Source organism: Scatophagus argus, chromosome 14, assembly GCF_020382885.2.
Source record: "Scatophagus argus isolate fScaArg1 chromosome 14, fScaArg1.pri, whole genome shotgun sequence".
NCBI classification, from domain to species: Eukaryota; Metazoa; Chordata; class Actinopteri; family Scatophagidae; genus Scatophagus; species Scatophagus argus.
Window position 1 is genome coordinate 15,499,993 of NC_058506.1, and position 23,960 is coordinate 15,523,952.

General features: G+C 39.4%; 2 protein-coding genes across 3 annotated transcripts in view; one reads left to right on the forward strand and one right to left on the reverse strand.

The window, feature by feature from the left end:
- The window catches only part of LOC124070471 (glucocorticoid receptor-like), a 57,207-nt gene extending 54,748 nt beyond the window's left edge, over positions 1–2,459 (forward strand). For both annotated transcript variants that reach the window (XM_046410399.1, XM_046410400.1), the window contains 2 exons: positions 303–460; positions 905–2,459. In XM_046410399.1, coding sequence (XP_046266355.1) covers positions 303–460; positions 905–1,057 — 311 coding nt within the window. In that variant the 3' untranslated portion in view covers positions 1,058–2,459. The remainder of the gene's footprint in view (positions 1–302; positions 461–904) is intronic.
- Positions 2,460–4,823: 2,364 nt separating this feature from the next.
- Positions 4,824–23,960, reverse strand: part of LOC124070472 (rho GTPase-activating protein 26-like) — an 84,473-nt gene continuing 65,336 nt past the window's right edge. Inside the window, exons 17-24 of the mRNA XM_046410401.1 lie at positions 23,578–23,683; positions 21,358–21,517; positions 19,791–19,935; positions 19,386–19,566; positions 12,096–12,131; positions 11,869–11,979; positions 10,753–10,844; positions 4,824–8,551 (exon numbers count right to left, since the gene is read on the reverse strand). Of these exons, the coding sequence (XP_046266357.1) occupies positions 8,463–8,551; positions 10,753–10,844; positions 11,869–11,979; positions 12,096–12,131; positions 19,386–19,566; positions 19,791–19,935; positions 21,358–21,517; positions 23,578–23,683 (920 nt within the window). The 3' untranslated portion in view covers positions 4,824–8,462. The remainder of the gene's footprint in view (positions 8,552–10,752; positions 10,845–11,868; positions 11,980–12,095; positions 12,132–19,385; positions 19,567–19,790; positions 19,936–21,357; positions 21,518–23,577; positions 23,684–23,960) is intronic.

Consider the following 23,960-nt stretch of genomic DNA (forward strand, 5'->3'; position numbering starts at 1 on the left):
CATTGCCTACAGCACTCTGGTTAGGATTTGGATTTGTGCATCTGTGTATGTTTACCCAGCATCTCCTAAGGGCCTTTGTTGGGGTCTTAAACATTAAGCTTTAATTAAGTTTTAATTCCTGGTGCTGTTTTTTTTTGCTGCAGAGAACATCATAAAGCAGAGGCTAAAACAAATAGCAAATAGTGTCACTGTTGGAGTTTCAGTTTGAGACAGATGTTTTAAAAGTGCATATCCAGCTGTTCACACCAACATCTGTTGAGAACAGATATACTCATAGTCTGGATGTCTGTGTTTGTGTGTAGTACCGAAAGATGGCCTGAAGAGCCAGGCGGTGTTCGATGAGATCAGGATGACGTACATCAAGGAGCTGGGAAAAGCCATCGTCAAGAGAGAGGAGAACGCTAGTCAGAACTGGCAGCGCTTCTACCAGCTAACTAAGCTACTGGACTCCATGCAGGAGGTTAGATTAACATGCACACACATCACACACACACACAGAGATACTGCATGCTTTATGCCTCTTTGTTTTTTTTTTTTGTTTTGTGTTGTTTTGTTTTTGTTTTTTCTTTAAGGCTTTTTTCGTACCAGCCAGGCTTTATGCCTCCTATACTACAATTCAAGAGATTCTATAATTTGAAGTTTTGTGAGTTCAGTTCCCTACACTGTGCTGCTAAAACACCTGCTAAAACCCTAAAGAATACACTCACAGATCCCACTAAGTGCGTTATGTTTGAGTCAGAACTGTTACAGGCACTATCTGCTTCTCGCTCTCCATAAAGCCTCCTCGTTACAGAATGAAAACCTACACCAGCGGCTAATATGAAGATAATCCTGCTAATTAAAAAAAGGAGAAAAGTTTTTAATACCCAGTGGATTCTTATTAATCTGGCTGTCTCTCCTCCAGATGGTTGAGGGTCTTCTCCAGATCTGTTTCTACACCTTTGTGAATAAAACCCTCAGTGTGGAATTCCCTGAGATGCTGGCAGAGATCATCACCAACCAGATACCAAAAGTCAAAGATGGGAGCGTCAAGCCTCTGCTGTTTCATCAGAAATGACTGCCTTAAACTGTGAAGCAATGCCTTACATTAAGCCCTACCCGTGTATCTCTACGAAGCCGCAATCTCTGAACCTGCGCCCTAAGCCTTTGCTTGTCCTGTCCATCGCTCTTGATTCAATTTCTTGGTCTTTTTGTTTTTTTTCCCTGGGCCCCCTCTAGGAATTCCGCCACTCCCCTAAAGGACTCAGCCATTTGGACTCATTTCAGAGCACAGCACCCGTGGCCTCACACAACCTAATGTATTCCCATGTTTGTCCAAACTACAGTAGAACATCCACCGACCGATCTGGAGCCCCTCCTGTAGCGTAACTAAGAAGAATTTGTCCTACAGGGGAAATATGTTGGCTCTGAATGTCTGTCTTGTGGGCAGGAAGCATTATGGGCAACCTTTTTCCTTTTTTCAGCGCCCTCATCCTCTCCTCCGTCCACAGCCCTATCCTCAGGTCTCTAATGCTTTTTCTTTTGGTGGCTGTCTGCCTCTTACTCCGTCTTGCCTCCAGTGTTTTATTGGTGTTTTCGCTGACAAGCCAACACCCAGAAATACCTTTTCTTCCCTCAACTTGACGCCTAATCTACTGTCCAACTTGCCGGATTAACAGCCTATTGAAGCTCGGCTCAAGTTCCGGCCTTGCTGTTCCTCTGCTCACCTGCCCAGCTTGTCTCTGTTTGCCCTTCCCATCTCCACTGTGCGGAGAATGTAGTGAGTTCACTTGTTGAGGTTTCCCAAGGAGTTTGGGTGACGAAGGGGACAAACCAAAAGACAGAAAAATTAGAAACACACTCTGGTTTGAGAGAGTCTTTATTTTTTTTCTGGACCCAAGGACATTGAGGAGAAACTGTTTTCAGCTGTGAATCAGTTATCTTTTCTGAAATGATATAAATAAGATTTATATACCTGACCAATGGAAGAAAAAAAATCAGCTAGAGTAATATTCTTCATTTATTTTAAACAGTCGTGCATTTCTGACTACTACACGCTTACACAGAAACATACAAAGTATGTGCAGACACACGCTCACTCAGCAAAATGTTTACACATGATGTATCTGAGAAGGGAAAAACAGTGCCTTTTAGCTTTTAAAGCTCTTCATAGCCATTCTCCCTAAATCCTTGTTTGTTTTTATTATTATTATTATTATTTTTTTTTTTTTAGATATTTTGCAGAGAAGTCTAACCTTGACATCCTTCCACATATGGGCTTTTTTCTGTTTTTGTTTTTTCATGCTGGCAGTTTCTTTCCAAACCACCATTTTGGTGTGGGCAGCTCTCCCTGCTCTGATTCCCAGACCTGCACCAAAGGAAGACAGTCTGGTACAGATTAGAAATATACAGAGCAGTGTCAAATATTAAGATCTTAATTTTTAGGTGTTTAAAAGTTTGAGAATCACTTTCAAAAAACAGGAAAAGGTTGTTTTTTTTAAGAAAAAAGGCTGTTAAAGTTCCCAAAAACGAATTTCATTTGTTGGCCTTTTGTATCCCATGTAAAGTATATTTGATAAATATACTGCATCTCCTGATCAGTATCACATTTAGTTGAAAGTTACAGTACACAGTTGATTTCAACAAATCCAGTGGTTGAATGCACAATCACATACTTTCTCTTTAACAAGCTTGTGACAATTTTATGATAATAGGACACCAGTTGAAATTTTTAAATTAAAAAAAAAAGATTTATCTTTTAACATTTAGGGGCAGACTAACTGTCTTTTTAAATGTTAGGGTTTAAATCTTGGAATAATCAGTGAGTTGTTAATTGGAATGCAACTTGTTTACAAATCCTTGCAATTCATTTAGATCCAATCGCACAAATAGGATTTTTTTAGAACTAAACTGCCTTTGAAAAAAAAAAAAAAAATACAACATCCAAGGTCCATGTGTAAGTAAATAACGGTAAAGATTCAAGCCAACCTGGCTTGAAGTCCGTCCTTTCATTGCCAGCACACTCACACTGAGGGTCTACTTTAGTAAATGGCCTCATACAACTTATGAAGCACTACGTGGAGTGACTTACCTGGCCCCACTGCCTGCTCCCATCTTAGAAATCACAGCAAGCTCAGATAGGAATGGAAAGAATTCCTGATGTGTGTTGCAACTTACTCGGGTACTAGACTGGTCAGTGTTTCTAGATGAGGTACCATGGATAAGTGTCTGAAGACTTAGGAGTCTTCATCTGAATTTATTTTACAGACGCAGTTAACCTTCCCATATAGTACTTCTGATAGGTAAACAAAAAGCATATTATTTGTGAAAGGTTTTGACTCAAAATACAGTTTTAGATGAAACCCTTTAATTTGCTTCATCTCGATGTATTTGCACAAACAGACCTGGGATTAATATAAAGTTGATGAGCTCAACATGGCTGAAAAGTTCAAATGAAAACATTTAAATGTATATTTGTTTTGTACATGGGATGTCCATAATTAAAATAATCTCTGTCCTTAGCACAGGCTTTCATCTCTGAAGCTCAAATATATCTGGAAAAAGATGCAGTTTGGTCTAAATAATTTGTGAATCAATGCTCAGGCTATGAGGAACTACATCATCTGTGATGTGTTCCATGAGTGCCAAATGTCCTATGTTTTTATACATCTTTTCCCGAAGATGTGAAAGAGTGATTTTCAGTTGGGATTCAACATTATGTGGTTTTTATAATTTTGCTTGAGGATGCTTGTTTAGGAGAAAGATCTTAGTTCAGTGTCACACCTACACCAGCTTAATTGTACTGATTATTATCATCCAAGTAAGTACATGATAGACTTTTTTGGAGATGCACAAAATTTTGTATTTGTAAAGGAAGCAGTAATATCTACTGCAGTCAAACAGGTGGCGGCAAGCATTTGGTACATATGTAACGTAAAAACATGTTTGTACCAATATATGTGATGGCCAAAGCGAAACACACGCGCAGTTGTACATTGGCTTCTGCAGGAAGTGCGAACACAACACCCCACTCATAGCAGATTTCCCTCCGTGTTTCTTGTATCTGCCGGACATCTCTTCCTAAACTGTCAACTGTACAGATTTTCCGCTGTTTATTCTGAATGGTACTTTTGCCACAGAGATTGGTCATTTGTGCGTTACTTGCAGCTAACAAGCCACTATTTGATAAGAGCCATCATGTTTTAATCAGCCATTCTGCCAAAGGATGGTCTCTCACAGCAGGGTTGTTTCATGTACAATGCAGGCTTTCAGCTTCACCCGCTAACCCCGGTCTTGTGGCCTTGCGCTGTAAAGAACATGGGCTTAATGCCACTCCTGTCACTGATGGTTAGTCTGAGAAAGATGTGACTAAACTGTCTTTTTGTTTGGGTAACTTCTGCCTACAGTATCATAGTTATTTCCAGGTGGTGGTGCTTCAGAAAACCAGGTCTAATGTGTAGATGTAACCATATCCCTGCTCATTTCTAAATGGCCATAGGTGTATATAGTAGCGCCGACATATCCAGTGCAATGTAAACAGTGACTATTATTACAAAATATTTTTACATGGACATAACCTCTATAATCCTATACATTTTTCTCTTACCTTTCAACTACATGTTTGACTAAAGGCCTTGCGAAAGGGAGACAGAGAGCCATAGAAATAGGATTTCAAGTCAGGAACTAGATAAACCCTTAACAAATATTGATGCTTTTGGAGAAAAATGACAAAAACCTATTTTCTGCGATTTTGAAACTTGATCAGCTTGATCCTCTTTGATATGAATAATTTTACCCAATCCTTTTTGTACATTGATCGAGTCAAGAAAGTAAATATTTTTCTGTTTGTTGGTTTGTGTTTGATAAAGGTAGACGTGTTGAATACATTAGCAAGTGTTAAACATGTTCGTCTTGTGAAGCAAATGTAAATTCTAAGAGTCGATGGGAAAGTCTACATGAATGCTCACTGTGTTTTAAAGTTGTAAGGGGGGCGGAGGACAGAAGGTGAGACGGACTGGATGTTTTTACGTTATATAAGTGTGACCAAAGCAGAGGAGAAAAAAAAAGTTTTAACAAACAGAAGTATTGAAGCAGTTACCTTTTAAGTAGCACTTATCCAGCGTCTAGTACTTCTTTTTATTTGAAAGGTATTTTTTGTAAAGGTTCAGGCTTTGGATCCAATGTACATTGATGTGAGGATTTACTGGATGTTAAAACAGACAAAAAGAAAAAAAGTTGAATTTCTGCGTGAAAGTAAATCTACCAGAGCCTGATGGAATTGCACTACCCTCATACTGGTTGATAAAGTCTATTTTGTATAAAATACATGCAAATATTATCTTTAAAGATCAAGGGCAGATCATGTTTCACTGGTACATATGGCTATGGCTTTCATTGAAGTCTGTTATGTTCGTATTTCAGTTATGTAAATGTAATCCAATGTAAAAACAAACAAAAAATATAAAAAGTTTGTTTAAAAAAAAAAACAATAGTTTGTTTTACTTCTATATTACACTTCCTCTGTAGTCAGTGTCAATATTTTCACCTATTTGATTAAATGTTGAATTCAGTTATGTGTGTCGTTGGATTTGGCATCGTGTTGGTAACAACTTGGATGATGTTTTTGTCATCACTGGTTCAAAGTGGAAATTCAGATGATCTCTCTTTATTTCAGACATCTTACACAATAAAGTTCCCTGTTTTTCATTGCTTAGATCAAGTGCTTTTGTTTCATTTTTTCTTACATTGAGTATGAAGCTGGAGTTGAAATCATCCTTGCTTAGTGTGAGGACTGAAAGCACGATTGGCTTTGTCAAAGGTTCTGGTGTATTTTCAAAGAGCTGCCAACAGTTGCTATATTATGTCTTTAACCTGTCCATAAACAAAAAGACAACCATGATAATTTGTGTCCTTTCGTTGAGTTGTGAGCTGAAAGTCTTTTTTTTTTTTTTGGTTTTGTTTTTACAAACAACATCTGGGCGAAATGACTTCCCACAGTCTTTCTGTCATCATGAGGTTGCATACAACCAGATGTTTGTCAAGAAATAGAGCGCACAGCCCCTTCTAAACCCCAAACTGCTCTTACATTTCTGTTTGTGTTAGAAAATATGTGTACAGTAATAATTAGTAAATTTTTATTGTGTTATTAGGTGAACATCTGAACTTTGGACAGAGCCAAGCTAGCGGTTTTCTTTACTTGATGCTAAACTGCCCAAATTTATTTTGCAGCTGTAAGCAAATCCATTTATTGCTGCAGTCCTACTTTATTTTTGTACAAAACCTACAAAGGGAGCTCTGCAACGTGTATGAAGATATTCAAGCCAGGCAGGCACTAAATCCAAAACAGAAATCAAAGACCCCAGTTACATCTGTTGAACACTTAATCTTTAATTCAGCACAATCTTGTCAATTCACCAAAATATCTGGAAAAAATATTTAAGGCTGTAGATAGACTTAAATGATACAAAAATCTGGGCAACAAAGATGGAATTAAGGAATTAAGTTAGTATGCTAAAAATACCAAATATAAAACTTTATACTTAAAAAAAAAATTATACCTTATCAAATGCTGTCTATATTTACATTGTCAATAAAACATCTTAAAATGAATACAGTTCAGGATTGTGCCTTTAAGAAACTCATAAATAAAAAGTTCAGGTATGAACAAAGTAGTCTCATTTCACATTTAAGTTTTTTGTTTTTTTTTTTAAATCTCCCATTTGATTTTCCTGCTAAAATGTTAAAATGTTCTTTCAATATTCTGTTCCAAAAGAAAAAAAAAAAGTTCAACAAAAAGCTTTTCAGAAAAGTTGAAACAGATGTTCACCAAGTGGTTCAAGCAAGAAGTTCAGCTTTCGCTCATGAAATGAGGGCACTCGTTAAAACCCCAAAGCAGACCAGCTTTAAAATACAGAATCTGAGCAATTCTGAAAAACTGTTGATTTCTCTTTCCTTCAAATATCTGAGTTTCATCACATCACAACTGCGTTTCGTTGCATTGTACTTGTACATGTGCAATGACAATAAAGTTGAATCTAATCTAATCTAATCTAATCTGCATTTCATTTACCTATGAATGATAGCCTTGGCTGTAAACTGAACTAAAGTCAATCGAAATGTAAATGTCCATGCTTCAGATAATTACTTCATTTTCATTGTGTTTATGATTCTACATTAAAACAGAAAAAAGACCCTTGTGACGGGTCATGAGATACATCATAAAGGAAGTGATTGATTCCGCATGATGGTTAGAATGAGGGGGAAAAAAAGTCCAGGCTTAAGATAAAAATATATAATCAATCAAAACTTGATGTTTGAAGCTCTGTGATGTGATGAAATACAGCATCCTGGTCAATGAAAATTCCTAGAACGGATTAAAACACTGCAAACATGATTCGACACTAGACACGATACTGGACCCAATTATTTCCAACAATCAAAGATACGTACGCTTGGGAAGCAGAATGAGGCCTCACAGCTGGGCTTATTTTAGCTAGCAGGAATCAGTTGTTACTCCTACACTGCTTTGTAAACCGCTGATCGGCTTGTGGAGCTTGTTTGAAATTTTTCACATTTTTTTTTTTTTTTTGCAAGTGCTCTGCGGGGAGAAGCATTATAAATAAGGATAAACCCAATGCTGACCTTTTGGCGAACTGTTCTCAAGGCGACCTCATCCTGTGCTGATCTGCCCTGGGGCTCCTGCTGCTGAACTGGAGCTCTGAAACATTAGCCAGGTTGATTCTTGTCTTGGGGAATTGCCAGAGCGCCACAGCGAGTGCTCACAAACACATTTACAACTGTACAACAAAACCCAATCATTTAAATCGGCTTTAAAAGCTCCAGTCCCCCAATGCGATTTGCCATCACTCAAACAGCGCACAGTGAGGAGGTGAACTATCGAGTTCAAAGTTAAAGGCCACTTGCTTTGTTTTATGTTCCCTGTCATCATCTCCACAGGAGGATATTTCCATTGGCTGATAAAAAAAGGAGACGCTGAAGCAGTGGCAGTGCAGCTTGAAGTTATAAAGCAAGGGCCGAAAAATCATAAGCCTCACAGCTCAGAAATATCAACTCATTTATACAAGTTATTTTTTCTCTCTCTCTCTATCTCTCACTCTCACACATGCACACATTCCAGGTTCATTACCACATTACTTTCCCCTGGATTTGGGAAGTCATCCACACTAATCCAATAACACCCAGAACCAGAGTGGGACCTTTTTTTTCCAGTGCAGTTTATGCCCCCCCACCTCCACCCCCCAAGTTAGCTCCACTTTGTTCATGTGTTGTGTCCATTCAGTATGGTTCTGCTTGGTCCAGTTTCAATTCCCAGTCTAGTCAACACAAGAGTGGTCTCATCAATCATAGAATGGTCCAATATAATGTCTGATCTAATAGACTCTATTCAGTCTTGTGCAGTCAAATCTAGTCACCTACAGTTGGTCAACTCCAGTCCCCGTTCAAGTCCCTTTCAAGACCCTGGACTATAAAAACTCCACATAGTTTTCTGGTATCAGTCCCGTCCGGCCGTCCAAAGTCCCTTCCAGCCAGCCGGGCTCCCTGGAGGCATGAACTAGAGAGAGAGGGAAAAAAAAAAACTGATTTTGTTTGAACATCTCAAGATGAAAGAAAAAATATCCATAAAAATGTGGCACTTAATTGCGGACAAAAACATGTACAGATAGTTTGGAAGAGTGGAAAAATAGGGCTATAATCCAAAAGAAATAACACGCTTTTTATTCCTCTCCTGTTGATGGAGAGTGAGGCAGGAAGAAGGGATGTAAACATATGGCAGGTGCAAGCTGTAAATATAGGCAAGTTGAAGCTGAAGTTAAAACTTGACATGCATGAAAAACATTAATATTGCAATTTTGAGGAAAAAAAAAAAAAACTGAATTATTTGTGTGCTGCTTTGGCGTGCCATTGTGACATTCTGCTTTGAGATCTAAAAAACAACAGGACCTCTGGCTAGATAATGCCAAAACACAGGAAGTTAAAAGGAACATCGATGCAGAAATAAATAGTGTGTTCACCACATTTGATCCTCACGGGGACTCTAACTGAAAAATGCAGACCGTGCTACCACAGACTTACATCAAAGACAGAAACTAAATGTAAACAGCGCACAAGGATTTTGTGCATCCTTGATCTTCATGGATCTGCCTGATTTAATAAAAAAAATATGCCATTGAAAAGGGTTTGTGAAACAAAGTATGAATCAAAAGTGGAAATATTCTGTCTAACAGCTAAGATTAGCACATTCATTCACTGTATTATAACAGCACTCTTATGACTGCTAAAAGGGCATTATGCGTCGACAGCATGAGCTCTGTGGGGACAGCTGGGATGCTCTCTCTTTGGCTAACCATAATCAGACTGGGTTGTTGAGATACCACTGTAGAGACTACATGTCCCCAAGGTCACATTTTGACCCAATGGGCTCAGATGACACTGCTCTGCGTTACATAACCAGCAACAGTCGTAATGCAGCAAACTCTATTTAGGGTCTGAGAGCCCACGTATCAACCGGCATCACCAAAAAAGTGAATCCATTCCAATCCTGAGCATGTGTCAGCGAGAAACACTATATTTATATGGCACATGATGAAAAGCACAAATATAAAGACGAGACCAACATGAACCTAAGAAGATAAGATACGGATCAAGATCTACAATAAGACTTGCATATAAAGATGAGTTTTTAGATGAGGATTCCAAAGTGTTCTGGCAAAAACAGCAAAGGCACAATCTACCTTTTGGTGTGCAGTGCGTGGATCAAGGGCCGAGACTTATGGACTGAAATGGTCATGAAGTGGAATGAAATTGCTAACAGGTGATAGTATCATGAATGAGTATGAAAGGGGCATCTTTGAAAGGCTCAGTCGTTGAGACGAGGTTCAGCTCTTTGTGAAAAACATGATCTTTGGAGGGAAATTGCTACATTCTGTTTTGAGTTATGTTTTACACAGTGTCCCAGCTCTTTTGGAATTGGGGCTGCACATATGATTTAGAGTTTCTGAAGCTTGAGGTTCGAGAAACTGAGATTAGGTAGAGGCAGACCAAAGACCCTGACACTGTCCGTATCAAGATTCCTATGCTATCCTCTGATGATGGAAACGTGACAAAATGTTTTCTTTCCTGTGTCATCTTTTGTGTGTGGGAAGGGTTACTTAGTATATACTTTTGTTGTCCAAAACAAAGCAAAGGACTCCTCTGGTCCGAAAGATATTAAGTTCTTGGCTGCCTGCAACATCAATAAACACAAGACTGTGTCTGTTAGACTCTATTTTAACTATTCTATCCATTCTTTGGAGATATGTGCACATCCAATTTGCACATTTATTTAAAAGCTAGGTGCTGGATAAAACAATTATTCACCCTATGGATTCAGGCAATAATTTACTGCAATAATTTGTACAACTCAAATGCATCATACTTTTTCCTGTAACATGACCACTAGACCTTAGAGAAGAAACAGCATTGAGGAGAAATGACACGGAACCATTTAACTTCGTTATATAAGTGGTAGTCAAGGGAAAATAGTGTTAAAAGCCTCCCAGTTATAATGTTTTGGTCAAAAGCCCTCAACGACTCAGATAAAATTAAATATACTTCCTACCCCAGAGATGAAATCCAACACCAGTGCTACATCAAGTCCAGAAAAACTCCTTATGCTGACTTTTTCTTTTGACAGTAATTGTTTGTTTCTAGACAAGCACAGAGCCACATTCTTTCCTTTTTCCTTTCTCTTGGCTAGTTCAGAACTTGACTCACCATTCTCAAAGATGGTCCCAGCGATGAAGGACAGTTCGGAGTCGTGCTCTGCCTTGCAGGCATACAGCGCTCGAGCCTTCCTGCCAACAATACTGAAGACAATAAAAATGTGAGAGTGAGCCAGCTGGTTCTGGGTTGATTCAGGAAAGAAACAATGCTTCATTCAGACACCTTAAACCTCAATACCTCAAGCTGCACAAGCTCCACAGGCGGGTTATTACTTTATACAAACTGTTTAATAAGTCCCAAGATGCTATGTTCCCAAATAATGAAGGACGTTTCATGGCACGAGTCAGATTTCACAGAAGTCATCTTTCTGGAAGTTCAAGTGTTTTTGTTTTGTATTTTGTTTTAAAATTGGACACAAAATGGCCATATATTTCAACTTAAAAGTTTAAGACTTTTTTCTCTTACAAGCAGATTGGTGTAGCTCATACAGAATCAGATTCTGCCCAAGAATCTGCCATGCAGAGAGTGGTAGTTGAAGGAAAGACTGGGGGTCTGAGGGTGCCAAGCAGTGGAAAAGAAGAAGCGATATCAGGACGCTTAAAACTCGAAGCCCTGTAATGTAGTGACAGACACTATGTCTGCCAAGGTTGAGCTGAGCAAATGCATCCAATTGAGGTCAATTTTTATTCCAACTGACCTGTGTAAAAATAGCTGATATCATTGATTCAAAACATTACCTATAAAGTCCCTGCTTTAATCAGAAAGGTCAGAAGTCAGGATCCACTCAACAATATATTCTTTAACTCATAGCAATAAACCTTTGGGATAAATTTATTATTGTTATCTTTACTGTTCTTCATAGATTCAAAGTAAACTGGCAAATGGCAACAGTTGAAACATCTACAATAATGAATTTTGAAGAGCTACACAAGTAAATAATAGCATATTAGCATAGCGCTAACAGCAATCAACTCATATACTTAACAGAACTCGATGTGTGCTTGAATCAGATTCCCAGCCAACACCTCCAGAACTCAAACCTCTTGGATGTATCACAAATAGATATTTTTTTTCTTTGCTCTCAGACTACTACTACAGACTTCAAATGCTTCATCATGATTGATGACAAACTGTAATTAAATCACCAAACAAACCATGTGGACCAACCTGACAGGGGATGAGTCACTGGAGGCAGAAGATGTTGGCTGAGGACTTGACGGGGCAGAGAACATCGGCCAGGAGGGAGAACGTGGTGAGGTGGGGCTGGGAGACGTTGCACTGATGGACACATCACACAGAACGTGCAATTTATAGACAGTGGCAGTGTTACGGATTTTAAAAATGACTAATTTATATATGCATACAGTTCCGAACATTATCAGCTGTGACCGTACCTGGTTGGTATGCTGCTACGACTCTTTGGGTTCAGCCTGGAAACAAAACATGAAGTGAAAACCAAGATGAAGTAATTCATGCTAGTCAATGAGCCATAGTGTTTAAAAACTTGTGAAAACAAAAGTCTGCTATTTTAACTAACCTGATATTGATTAGATTAGACATTATGCCATGAGAGAGATTATGTTACTGAGGGGTTTTCCCTTCGCACTGAGGTCTACTTGCATTAGCTTTCTAGCACACAAGGAACAAATGACTGCTGAGTAGACCTCCCAGCCTGCTTGGCAAAAAAAAAAAGTGAAAATAAAACCAAAATCATTTAGCTGCAAGAAGAAACTGACTTCTTAATAGGTCTTCTTGGGTGATGTAAATTGCTTAATGTGCTCCAGGACTGACTAAAACCACATTTGAACCACAGGAACTCTCCCCTGGGACTAGGAACTTTTGGAGAAACACGGTGCGTTTTCACCACAGGGTATACTCCATGTTGATGTGCTTCGAAACATCAACGCAGAGTTGCAGAAGAAAGCAACAGATGGATCGCTGACGAAGTCCAGGCCATATTTTCATATAGCTGTGAGAAAATAAATAATGTGTAATAATGTCGTCATTTTGTCACACACCAGCAGAATAATTTGCCTAATCTTTCTTCAGCAACAGGCTTAAGGAATAGCTAAGTTCCTTAAAAAGTAGTTCCTGGTACCAAAAGTTCAAAGTACTTTGGGTTGAATTGTGCCTTAAAATCTTCAATGAAGATTAATAGTGATGATGAGGAAAACATTAAATTCTGCTAAACTTGCAACGTCAATACAAAGTAAGGATTTAGCTGACTTCACCAACATGATTTGAGTACCTGGCCAACATATGATTGCTCCATTTGACAGTCTGTAGACAGACATGTAACATCAACCCTGATAAGACTGGACAGAACAGACAGAATTAACCTGTAAAATTGGTTCCTCATTTGTCTACTGTAATTACACACAGTAGTGGGACTCCTTCACAGCTTTCCAAGGACGAGTGTGTAATCACACACTACAGTAATCTAATCCACTTTTGAAATTGTCAGTCGACAGACATGATGCTGTTAATATAATTAAAAATATAAAATATAATTGATTCTTCTGTGTAACCAAGCTGTGTGCCTCCATCAATCCACTTGTCATTCCATCCATCTAATCTCATGCTGCAAGATTCCAGTGATTTGACAGTAGCCAAACACACACACACACACACACACTTAGCAGCAAGTTGATCTTCCCAGTCTGAGTTTCTCTCTCAGAAGTGACAAACAGGGTGATATCCATCACAGGTTGCCCCCTTAAGGCTGTATGATCGTGTAGAATTAGAGACAGCGAGACACAGACAGCGAGGCATGTTGAGGAAACGACATGTGGTGTAATAAAAGGGCAAAAGCAAAGAAAATATATTGATAGTAGGAAATAGCCAAAGGCCAAGATTAGGTTTTCCACAAAAATTCTTCATACATAGATCATGACATAGATTCTGCCAGTGTCAGACAGTTCACTCTCTATTCACTGTTATACCACTCCACACAAAACCTCAAATCAGTCAGAGCAAGGCCACATTTTCCCCTTTTTTTTGACGATGTAAATGCAGTTGCCATAGTGACACTGCTATATCCTAAGGTAAGATTTTTTTGGACTTGATATATTGCAATATTAGTACATGACTTGGCAGTACAAATAGCACAATGATGAATACTGTTCAGTCCAACAAAAACCAAAATCTCAGTCAAGCTTATTCAAGATATTCTACCGATGCAGCTTCAACATCTGTTCTTCAACATATACAACTGGGAATATTTACCATCTTTTATTTCATTTAAATGGAATTTTGCTTTATATTTCAAGCTGTCTCCACTTTCTCTCTCCACTTGTCACTTATAATTACAATAAGCTCTCTATCGTCTGCTTCTTCCTTTTCAATTTCTTTCCATTTTATCATGCCCTTTCTAAACTAATAGAACTCCATCCGAGTGACTGGAAGAGACAAAGGGCACAGTTTCCAAAATATTTTGTATCAGTTTACTAATAACACTAATGCTAACACTAATACTAAAAACAGCATTTTCTCTCATCTGCTTGAGAAGGACTTTCCTGTTCCTCAGATAAGACTTCACATTAGCCTGTATACTGCAAGAACAGTTAAAAATATATAAATACTACAAGTTACAAAGAGAGCCATCTTGTTTCCGGCGCCACCCCATCACCTTTAAAGTGATTAAGTGATTAAAGTGACATATTTTGTCATTGGAGGGAACTCACTCCAACGAAATTTGTTCTCTGCATTTAACCCACCCAAGTGACGTGCACACACACAGCAAACCCCCAATGCAGCGCCCGGGGAGCAGTGGGGGTTAGGTACCTTGCTCAAGGGTACCTCAGCCATGGACACCGGGACAGGGAATCGAACCAGCGATCCACCGGTTACGGGTCCGACACCCTAACCGCTGATCCACGACTGCCCCCGCAGCACATTTGGCAGCTGATTTAATGAAACTGATGTGTTTTTGATTTTTTGATGTGTGAAATATCTGATATTTTATATTTTATTTTATATTTTACATGATTTTCTATTTTGTTAATATCTTTCACTTTCATTTTCTTGCCCAGGAAAATTCCAAATTGCAATGTCTGTAAGTAAAAAGAATTTCCCTTCGGGGATAAATAAAGGAATTCTGATTCTGATTTCTTCTCCCTCCTTGCCCTGACAGACCATCAATTCACAAAGACACATGAAAGCGCCCTCGAATGACAGCATATATTCAAAAATTTTACACAATGTATGTAAGTAATGATCATTATGTTTACAGCCTCGAAACTGGAAATAAACTAAAATAATAGTGAAATAAGTTTGCCACCAATATGATGTGGGTCTGCCTGTATTTACTCTCTGCTGCTTGTATCTGCTGATACAAATTTGCTGATTCATTTTTAAAAAATAATTAAATTGACTGCAACAACAGCATGCAACTTGCCAACTTGACCAGTATGATCGTGTTCCTGTTGATCCCATCTCTTTTAAAAGGTCAAAAATACAGTTTAGGTTTTTTAAACTTACAGCAGGAATGTATCGCCTTCTGCTTAAAGGCCACTGGAAACGTAAACCTGCACAACCCTCATGGCTTGCAAATATCAAGTTCGCACTTCAAAAGAAACACAAGGGTGCAAAAAGCTCTCAGAAATATTTCAGTAATGAGGATCATAAATTTTAGTTGCTGCTGTTGTCATAAAGATGTTACCAGGCTTGACGTCATCTCTGTGTTTTGAAAGTGAGAGTAAGAGGCTGTGAATTACAGCACCACAGAGGACAGGCAAGCGCTTAGGTTACAAAGGTTACAAAGGTTACAAAGCGCTTTGTCTTTGGCTACTTTCCCAGTGAATGCAAATTCAAAATGTCCTCCATGTTTACCTGTTGTTCTCTGGATAATTTCAGTGTAAAAACAACACAAATTCCCTCAGTCATGTCGGACTCATCGCGCTGCCGCTCAGAGTTTCACGTCTCTGACAGAAATAGCGTTTTCAGTCACCAATTACTTCCATTCCTTTCATGCTTCAGTTTTTGCTGATTGATGTTACGCTACCCTGAATGCAACTCAACACTTCCAGACGATTTTGTTCACATTAAAAGTCTTCCAGGCTTCCCATTATTTGTCAGTTTTCAATGTTAAAACTCAGACCAGCAGGTTGGTGAGTCTTTTTATTTTCTTTTATGAGTGGGTACGTAAATGGGTTGGGGCTGTAGGGAGAAAATACAGATATTTCTTTGATAGGTTTCCATTTCCAAATGTTCTAGTTGCAACAGATGGATTTTTTTCAGTGTCTCACATATTTTTTGTCAGTGGGAGCAATTCAGTTACCATCGTTATCTCTAAATTTTGTTTTTCCAGTGCTTATTCCTCACTTTATTTTTTAGCTTCTTTCCCAAATGCCAAACAGACAGGAGGAAAAAAAAATACTGACTTCCCCCAAGGGACATGAGAAAGACAAGTGAGAGAGAGACATTTGGTATTTATACTTTCACCTGGTACACCAGGTTTGAGGTCAAGTCCACAAGGTCAGCAGTCATATCAATCACATATGGTTGAGTGTGTTACAGAGTTCAGATAGTGCACATCTACTTACTCATTCTACATTAGCACATGAAGCTCATTTGACAATATCACTTCAAGTTTGGTTTATTTTATAATTATTTTTTCCTGCATGGCGATGAGATTTGTTTGTGAGAAAGTTTACAATATATATTTTGAAAGAGATGTGAAGAATCCTCAAGGCATTTCCCATGTAAAAAAGTATGAAAAAAAGTATGAACAAAATAGGTGCCAAAACTAAAAATAACACCCGCCTCTGGAGAAAGCTGGGCTCCTGAGGGCCGAGTTGTTAACCTCTGACCTCTGTATTTCTCTCTTGTCTGTGATGAGGGCACTTTTCTTGGAAATTCACAATGTCTGGCTTCTGGAAATGGAGAAAACATGACCAGAGCTGGGATTCCAGTCAATTATCCCAGTCTGACTCTATTTTCTGATTGTTGGGTAACAGTCTGAGATAGCTTTACTTTTAGTTCATAGTATGAATAAAGCTCCAAAATCTGGATACTACACTACTAGAATACTGTAAAAGAAATACAAAAAGTGTTCCAAGTAATGGATGGTATGTGGTCAGTTTCCTTTCATTTTCACAAGTGAACAAGAGAATTGTAGCTTTTATAACACAAAATCTGATCTATTATGGCAGATTATTTGCGTGTGCATCTGAATAAATTTGGATCAGACAGAGCTTCCACAAGCCCCAAATGTTGTTTCTTTAATCCCGCTTAACCCATTTTCTTCATTTCTTGCTAAATTAGAGAGAATTACAAAATGTGCAGCAGTTGAAAGAGCTGCATGTCATCTAATTCAATAGGCAAAATGATCCTGTCCTCTATCCTGCACTCATCCTTTGCTGACAGGTTTCAAGGACAAAATATGTGTTGCTGAATCACTTCTAATTTAATAATATCGCATAATTTTGTATCATTACAAAACCAACTATTACATCAAGCTCTAAGGTGGTTTGCCATCTTTGCCACTGTCAAGAACATATTTCATGTCGATGTATATTTATGAAGTTAAACTGACCTCACTACTCTGGTTTCTTTTCAGTATTTGTGCCAACATAAGCTAGAGTTTGAGATCACGCGGGTTATTCTGGATTTGCATCTTTCTATTTGACTCTGAATAAGGCGACACACATCAGATTGTCGCAGTGTGGGACGGCTGCTTTCGAAAGGACAAGCTGGCGTTATCCTGACAATCTCTCTGGAGCCATTTTAGCCTTGGCAGTGCTTTGGAAACTCACACTTCACTCACAACTACTACAGCCAGCAAGCTTTACAAATACACTTTTTCTTCCCCACAATATGTGGTGTCTTCTTTGTGGTTGGTGTCTGGGTAGATGAAAATCTCTCAACAGCTTTATCTATGAATCTAAAATAAAATGTGCTGTTGTGTGGATGTTCAAGCTGAACTGGTAGAGTTTTGACAACAAACTGCATGAAACATGAAACTTAGCCATAAACCAAGTACAGAGACTGGAACATTTTTCTCTTTGCAATCATGCAAAATTGTGAGATGCTAGCAACAAAATCATCTGGGGCAGAGTTAATGAAGGGAAATCAATTTCACCTTGATCACACCTACGCACATACACACAATACATAAACGCGCCACACACACATGTGGAAGTCTATGTCTGTTTACATAATGGAAAAACAATATAGCGGAATAAAGATACGAAGCTCCTGCCTCCACCACAACATCCCTGATCAAGCTGCCGTACCTGAGCTGACAGAACACCAGAACCAGAACTCTGGTAGAACCACAGGAGACGGACTCTGTGCTTACAATGTCAGTGATGCTTGGTGCTCAGAGGCGGTCCGTGTTGATAGTCAGTCTTACCTAGATGCTGAACTTGAACTTCATCTTGACTATTGTGGCATACAGCCTATTAAAAACTTGATAGATGCTAAAGCTAATGGGAAATTAGGCTGCAAATTATGCTAGGGCACCATTAAATGGATGTTAACTCATACAAAAGTATGAACAAAATTTTAGAAATTAGTGCTGAATTCACATAACTCCTCTTTGGAGAATTTTGCAGTTTTTTTTTTTTGTTTTCTCTGGGCAATGTACAGCAATAACAAGTCATCTACCGACCACTAAGCTGCTGAGCTGCACAGCTGGAGCAAGCGCCACAAGTTTGGCGTCACTGTTCGGAGGGCTTTATTGTTGGTCAGTGTGGATGCTCACATTGATATCATTGCAGTTATAGTTCTTAGTGTGGATGACCCTTTCAGGATATGGGGTGGAAGTGGAAGTGGGAAGACAGAGGAAAAAAAAAAAAAATCACCGGTGACGTGCAATTGTCTTGGTGATAGGCTGTACTTGAGGGTCTGTCACCGCTGTGCCAGTAAAGGAGATGATTGGCAGAGCGTGTCATCTCTTGGTCTAACAAGGTGCACGTCAAAACCAAAGCAGCTTGCAGAAACAACATGATGGAGCAAACAATCCCATGATTACGGACAGGCAGATGGGGACGCTGTGTGCATGCGTACACATATGTGTGCCAGCTCAAGTGTGTTCACACTCAGTCTCACGTTGCTGTGAATTCCATATGCAGGCGTGTGTACTTGCACCTGTTAATAACCTCAAAATGGCTGGCCAGCGTCCATATGGAGATATACAGTTTTTTGGGGGGTGCAAGATAAATCCAATATATGCATGCCAGGTATTTTTTATAGTTCAATTGTATTCAAAACTTACTTGACTAGATTATGAAACTGCTACATGATGTGTGTGTGTGTGCATGCATGTGAATGGGATTTTGTGTGCTTGTCTTATTTAATGTTTCCTTCAGTCGGGTTAGGCAGACACAGTCTCCCATTGTTGGAGTTCAGTTTCTTTTTGCAAATGTTTCCCAGATACTTTTGGGATTTAAACCGACAACCTGCCAGTCACAAGACTACTTCTTTAAGCTCTTAGCTGCCACATGTTCACGTGTGTGGTGACATATGTTTGCGCGTGCAGTCCCGTGACTGTGAATTTCTGGGTGCATTAAAAAGTCCATGTGAGTGCATTTGAGTTTAATATATCCATTGTGTGTATAAACCGACGCAAACTCTCTGCCCACCCTTAATGACAAACACCTGTTTAGCTGTAAAGCTTTAATTTATTTTTGCTGGACATTTCTCTTCATATGTTGTCCGAGTAATGCGACAAGTTTACTCACAGTGAGCTGGGTCGGATCTGCCGGGTGTCCTGCTCTCCGTCGTTGCTGGTCAGGCTGTGTCTCGGGGTTCGACCTTGGCTGCTGCTGTTGCTACTGCTGCTACTGTTGCAGTTGGCAGAGGAAGAAATGGGCTGCTGCAGTTCGGCAACTGTGGCGTTGACTACGCTGTTCCTCTTTTCACCTTCAAGAATCAAAAAGGTTTACAAACCCGTTGGTGTCTTCAGACAGAAAATGCCCTCCATTTTTTTCTGCAACTGGTGTACTGATCTGCCTTTTCCTTTTCTAAAACTGCACATCCTTTGACTGTGAACTCTCTCTGATTGCAACTGACCACAGACAGCCTGTTGCATGTCTTGAGGACAAAGACAAGCAATAAATGCATTGCATAAAGGACCGTTAGCACACCTTTCTGGGAATGTGTTGGTGTGTGGAAGAGTGTGAGGGGCCTCTCGCTGCAGGACGGGGCTTTGCTCTCGGTGCTTCTCCTCCTTGGCAGGTTGAGTTGCATGTTGACTGAACCGCCTCCAGAACTCGGGATGTCCTTGAATATCTGCGCAAACAAGACAGACAGTAAAATGTGAGTACAACCAAAGAAACAATTAAACTTTTTAATTAAAAAATTTACAGACATTTTTTTTTTACCTACTATGTTACCTAGCTGATACAGTATATCTAATATTAACTCCTCAATCCATGTTTGTGAATTGCAACCTCTGCATATCAGACTTTTAGCAATGAAGCTGCTTTTTCGCTGTGTCTAAAACTTCTTTTATCTGGGAATAATTACATATGGGGAAACTTAACAGGGGACACTGCGGGCTTCAGTCTGCAATTTTGTGGCACTGATTGTGACATCGCTGAAATTTATTTCTACTCCTTGAAGCCCAATTAGGCAAGATGCAGAAAATCCCATGCTGTGATAAAAATATACATGTGCTGTGATTTTTGTTCCCTCCTCACCAATAACATCTCTCCATGTTTTTCCAACTTGATGTTTTTACACAACTAATACTGCTCAGCTGTCAGCCCGAGTCAGATGTGATCATTCCCACATTCACTCGTCTGTCATCCCCATTCTGCCTGCCAGTTCCACACCCATAGTTCCACTGAATGAGAATAAGTTGAAAAACAAACAGATTTGAGGGCTGAAGAGACCATTTTAACCCACTGCCTTTTGTTTTGGACTGTCATTAGCAGCTATCACATAAAACTAGTGATTAGTAATCTAAATGAAACTGACTTGACTTGAAGCTCAGTCAAATCAATTCAAAACTGTTTGCACCAAAATTAAATCTTTTCACCAGACAGTTGTGTTGTCAGGAATGGAGAGTAAAAAGCATTTCACACAATCTTCAGGCTGAAAGTAGCGAACAAAATGAACATCGTCATCATCATTTTACTTGTGAAGAGAATGCAGATACGTGAAGTGCAGACTCTCTTGAAGGATCTGTGCCACTCCATTACAGCATGTATATTCCACGCACTGCACAACAGATAAACGTCGTCTGGGAATTCTGGAGGATGGAGAGGGCTGCCATGTCTTGTCTGCCACGCGTTTGTCTTGTCCGTGTGTAAATTTATGCACGCACAAAGGTGGGGCACATGGGCTAAATGTATGTGTGTGTTTCATAGTTTGTTTCCTCCACTGACTGAACATACTGTGCCTGCACAATGCTAGGGTCTCAAACAGTCAGGCTGATTTGTCTGTTGCCATGGTGACATCTATAAGCAGCTTGGTCTGCCAATAAGCTGCTTGGATGTTAAGGGGAAAGTGGTTTTGAAGTGCAGCCCATATAGACTATATACAATTCTTCTGTGTGTGTGCGTGTACATGTGCGCATTAAAATAACAATTACCTCACCTAACCAAGTGTATTAATCTCCAAGTCATGTGATTCATTTACTCCTCAACCACATCACCAAACCCTGTTTGTGTTGTCCATTTGTTCACAAGCACACTTGCACGCTCTTACCCTCTCATGGTGCTCTATGAGGATCTCTACAACAATATTCTGGAACTTGATGTCCATGATGGCTGCCACCGTCTCCTCCTGTGGGCGGAGCAGAGTCGGCCCAAAGACCACACCCAGGTTGGCGACGGTCATCAGGTTCTGCTGGTGGTGACTGGCCACACTGTTGAGGTAAGGAGGTGGAGGGAGAGGATGTAAAGTATTTAGCAGCTACAGAGCCAGATATCTTCTTTAGGACTTACTGGAAACTAACAAAGCAGAAAGGAGAGTGAATACTGAACTTGCATTCATCAGGTTTGCCTAAAACATGAGTTTGAAATAAATTAACGTACCATAGCAACTTTATGAGTTAATTAGTTCATGTTGTGTTTACAGCTTGTTCAACTGCACCCAAGATTCTAAAAGGGAATTGACTGTTGAAACAGGCTGCCATGCAAAGCAGCAGTTACACTCAGAAAAAGGATGTATTTTTTCTGTGCATATTGTGTGTATGCCTTGCCCATTGAGTAACCTTGACTCGTCCCTCTTTCTTCCTCTGATCCAATTAAGTCTTCACCCTTGTTAAAGAGGATTACTTAACTGCAGAATGTTGTCTCTTTATTTCATAATGTGAGCGTGTGAGATATTTTGAATAGTGTAGGTGTCATCTGCCACTTTGTCTAATATATTCTGTTGCCAGGATTATTATGTACACTTTCATGAAAGTTGCAATGTTCACAGGATCAATAAGAATAGGCTAAATAACAGAAACATGTCAAATTATCATGGCCTAAATGAAGGCAGGATTTACTGCAAGAACTGTTGTATCAGACTGCGTTCATTTTAGCTATGCCTTTCTCAATTTACAGATGAACCTTTAAGTCCATATGGCAATATTGTTTTTACAGGCCACTGATGCCATTAAACCTTCGGATCTGAAAGAGACAGAGAGCTGAGGTGTGTTTACTGTGATTCAGCCATTCATCCTTTAAGGCAGGTATAATCTACTAAGCCCGCATAAAGATGTGCACTCCCTCAAAATGCATGCATTCGTGCTTGCCTGCATGTTGTATTAACATGGCTGATGTCCTATTTGTCACACATTACATCATGCTGCTTCCGCTGTTGAAGAAAAGCCCGATAAAGCCAAAGAGCTTAGATACGGGTTTAGAGTGAAAACACAATGCTAGTCGGCTGCATTAGAGGAATAATTGCACATAAGCCAACAGTGTCACGGCCTGCTTATTTGCTCATGAGCTGCAGCAGCTTATGGTTATGCAATCTACAGAGTAACAACTTGTTTGATTCACAAATTTTCTTGCCTATACAGTATATTGCTGCCTACACACAGTATAAAAATAACCAAAATGTGAAAGCAAACTTCTGGGAGAAAAGGAAAATTGTAAAAATGATGAAGCAATTGTCAAGGGATGGCCTTCATTAGAAAAAAAAAAAAACTATCTTTGCAGGTTTCTAACAGATTTATTTAACTTAATCATCTGGAATGCTCATCAGCATTGGCCCTGAAATGTCCTTGAGCAAAACATTGCATTTCAATCAGCTCATAGGGTGAGTACCATCCTATTACTCCACAGTAAGCATGTGATGATGTGCAGGTCAAAAGACACCTAGTTTAAAAAAGAACACATCTTTATAACCTTTATGCCACATATAACATTGTTTCAGCAGCATCAATGACTTCATTTAAATGTGAAGTTGGGACCTTCATCAGACTGAAATCATTAAAAATCATTAAAACTCCCATAACAAACATGTCAGAAATTGGGCCTAGTTTTAACCCTAACATGGACACATCTTTTAAGTCCCTAAATTAGTCCTAACATGGGCTTTGACCACGGTAGCTCCTCCACTTCCTCACATTCACAGAAACATATGCACTTGACCCTTAACTCCTCTTTCCCTTCAAGGAACAAGTTCAGAAATAGATTTGGCCTGGCTTCAGGATGGGTTTCTATTTTCAGCATGTGCCGTCTTAATGCGAGTGGTCAAGAGATTACACAGAGCCCTAATCCTCCTCAAGGATGGACAACAACAATAATCAAAGAACTGCAGCAATGTGAATGTAGAAAGAGGAGAGGAGACACTTCACTATTGCTATTATTATTAAAATCAAACACTGGGTTGTTTCTTAGGTGCACATTGTCTGATCCGGCATAATAATGAATGAATGAATGAATGAATGAATGAACGCAGTTGCTCATGTTTGAGATATTTTCCGCCTACTTCGCCAGGTGTTTCATCAGCAGCTCCAGCATCTGTCTGTTCTTCTCAGGCAGCCGGTGCACCAGGGCATGGATCTCTGTCACCCTGGCCTCTGGGTTATCCAGCTCTGGATGGAGACAGGCATGGAGAGAAACACTGTTGTGAATTAAATACTTAAGCGTGACGTTCAAACTGTCACATTTGAAAAAACGGACTAGAAAAGAGAGACCAAAACCAACAACGAACTGATCCTATTAACATGTACTTTTTTGTGTAACTAAAGAATGACATTGTTTTGTTTCTTCTGAGCCACAGAGCTCCACTGTTGTCCAAAAACTATTGAAAACACACCAGTGAGTCACAACATTGACATGTTCCCTCAATCCCATGAACATGGATCCTGA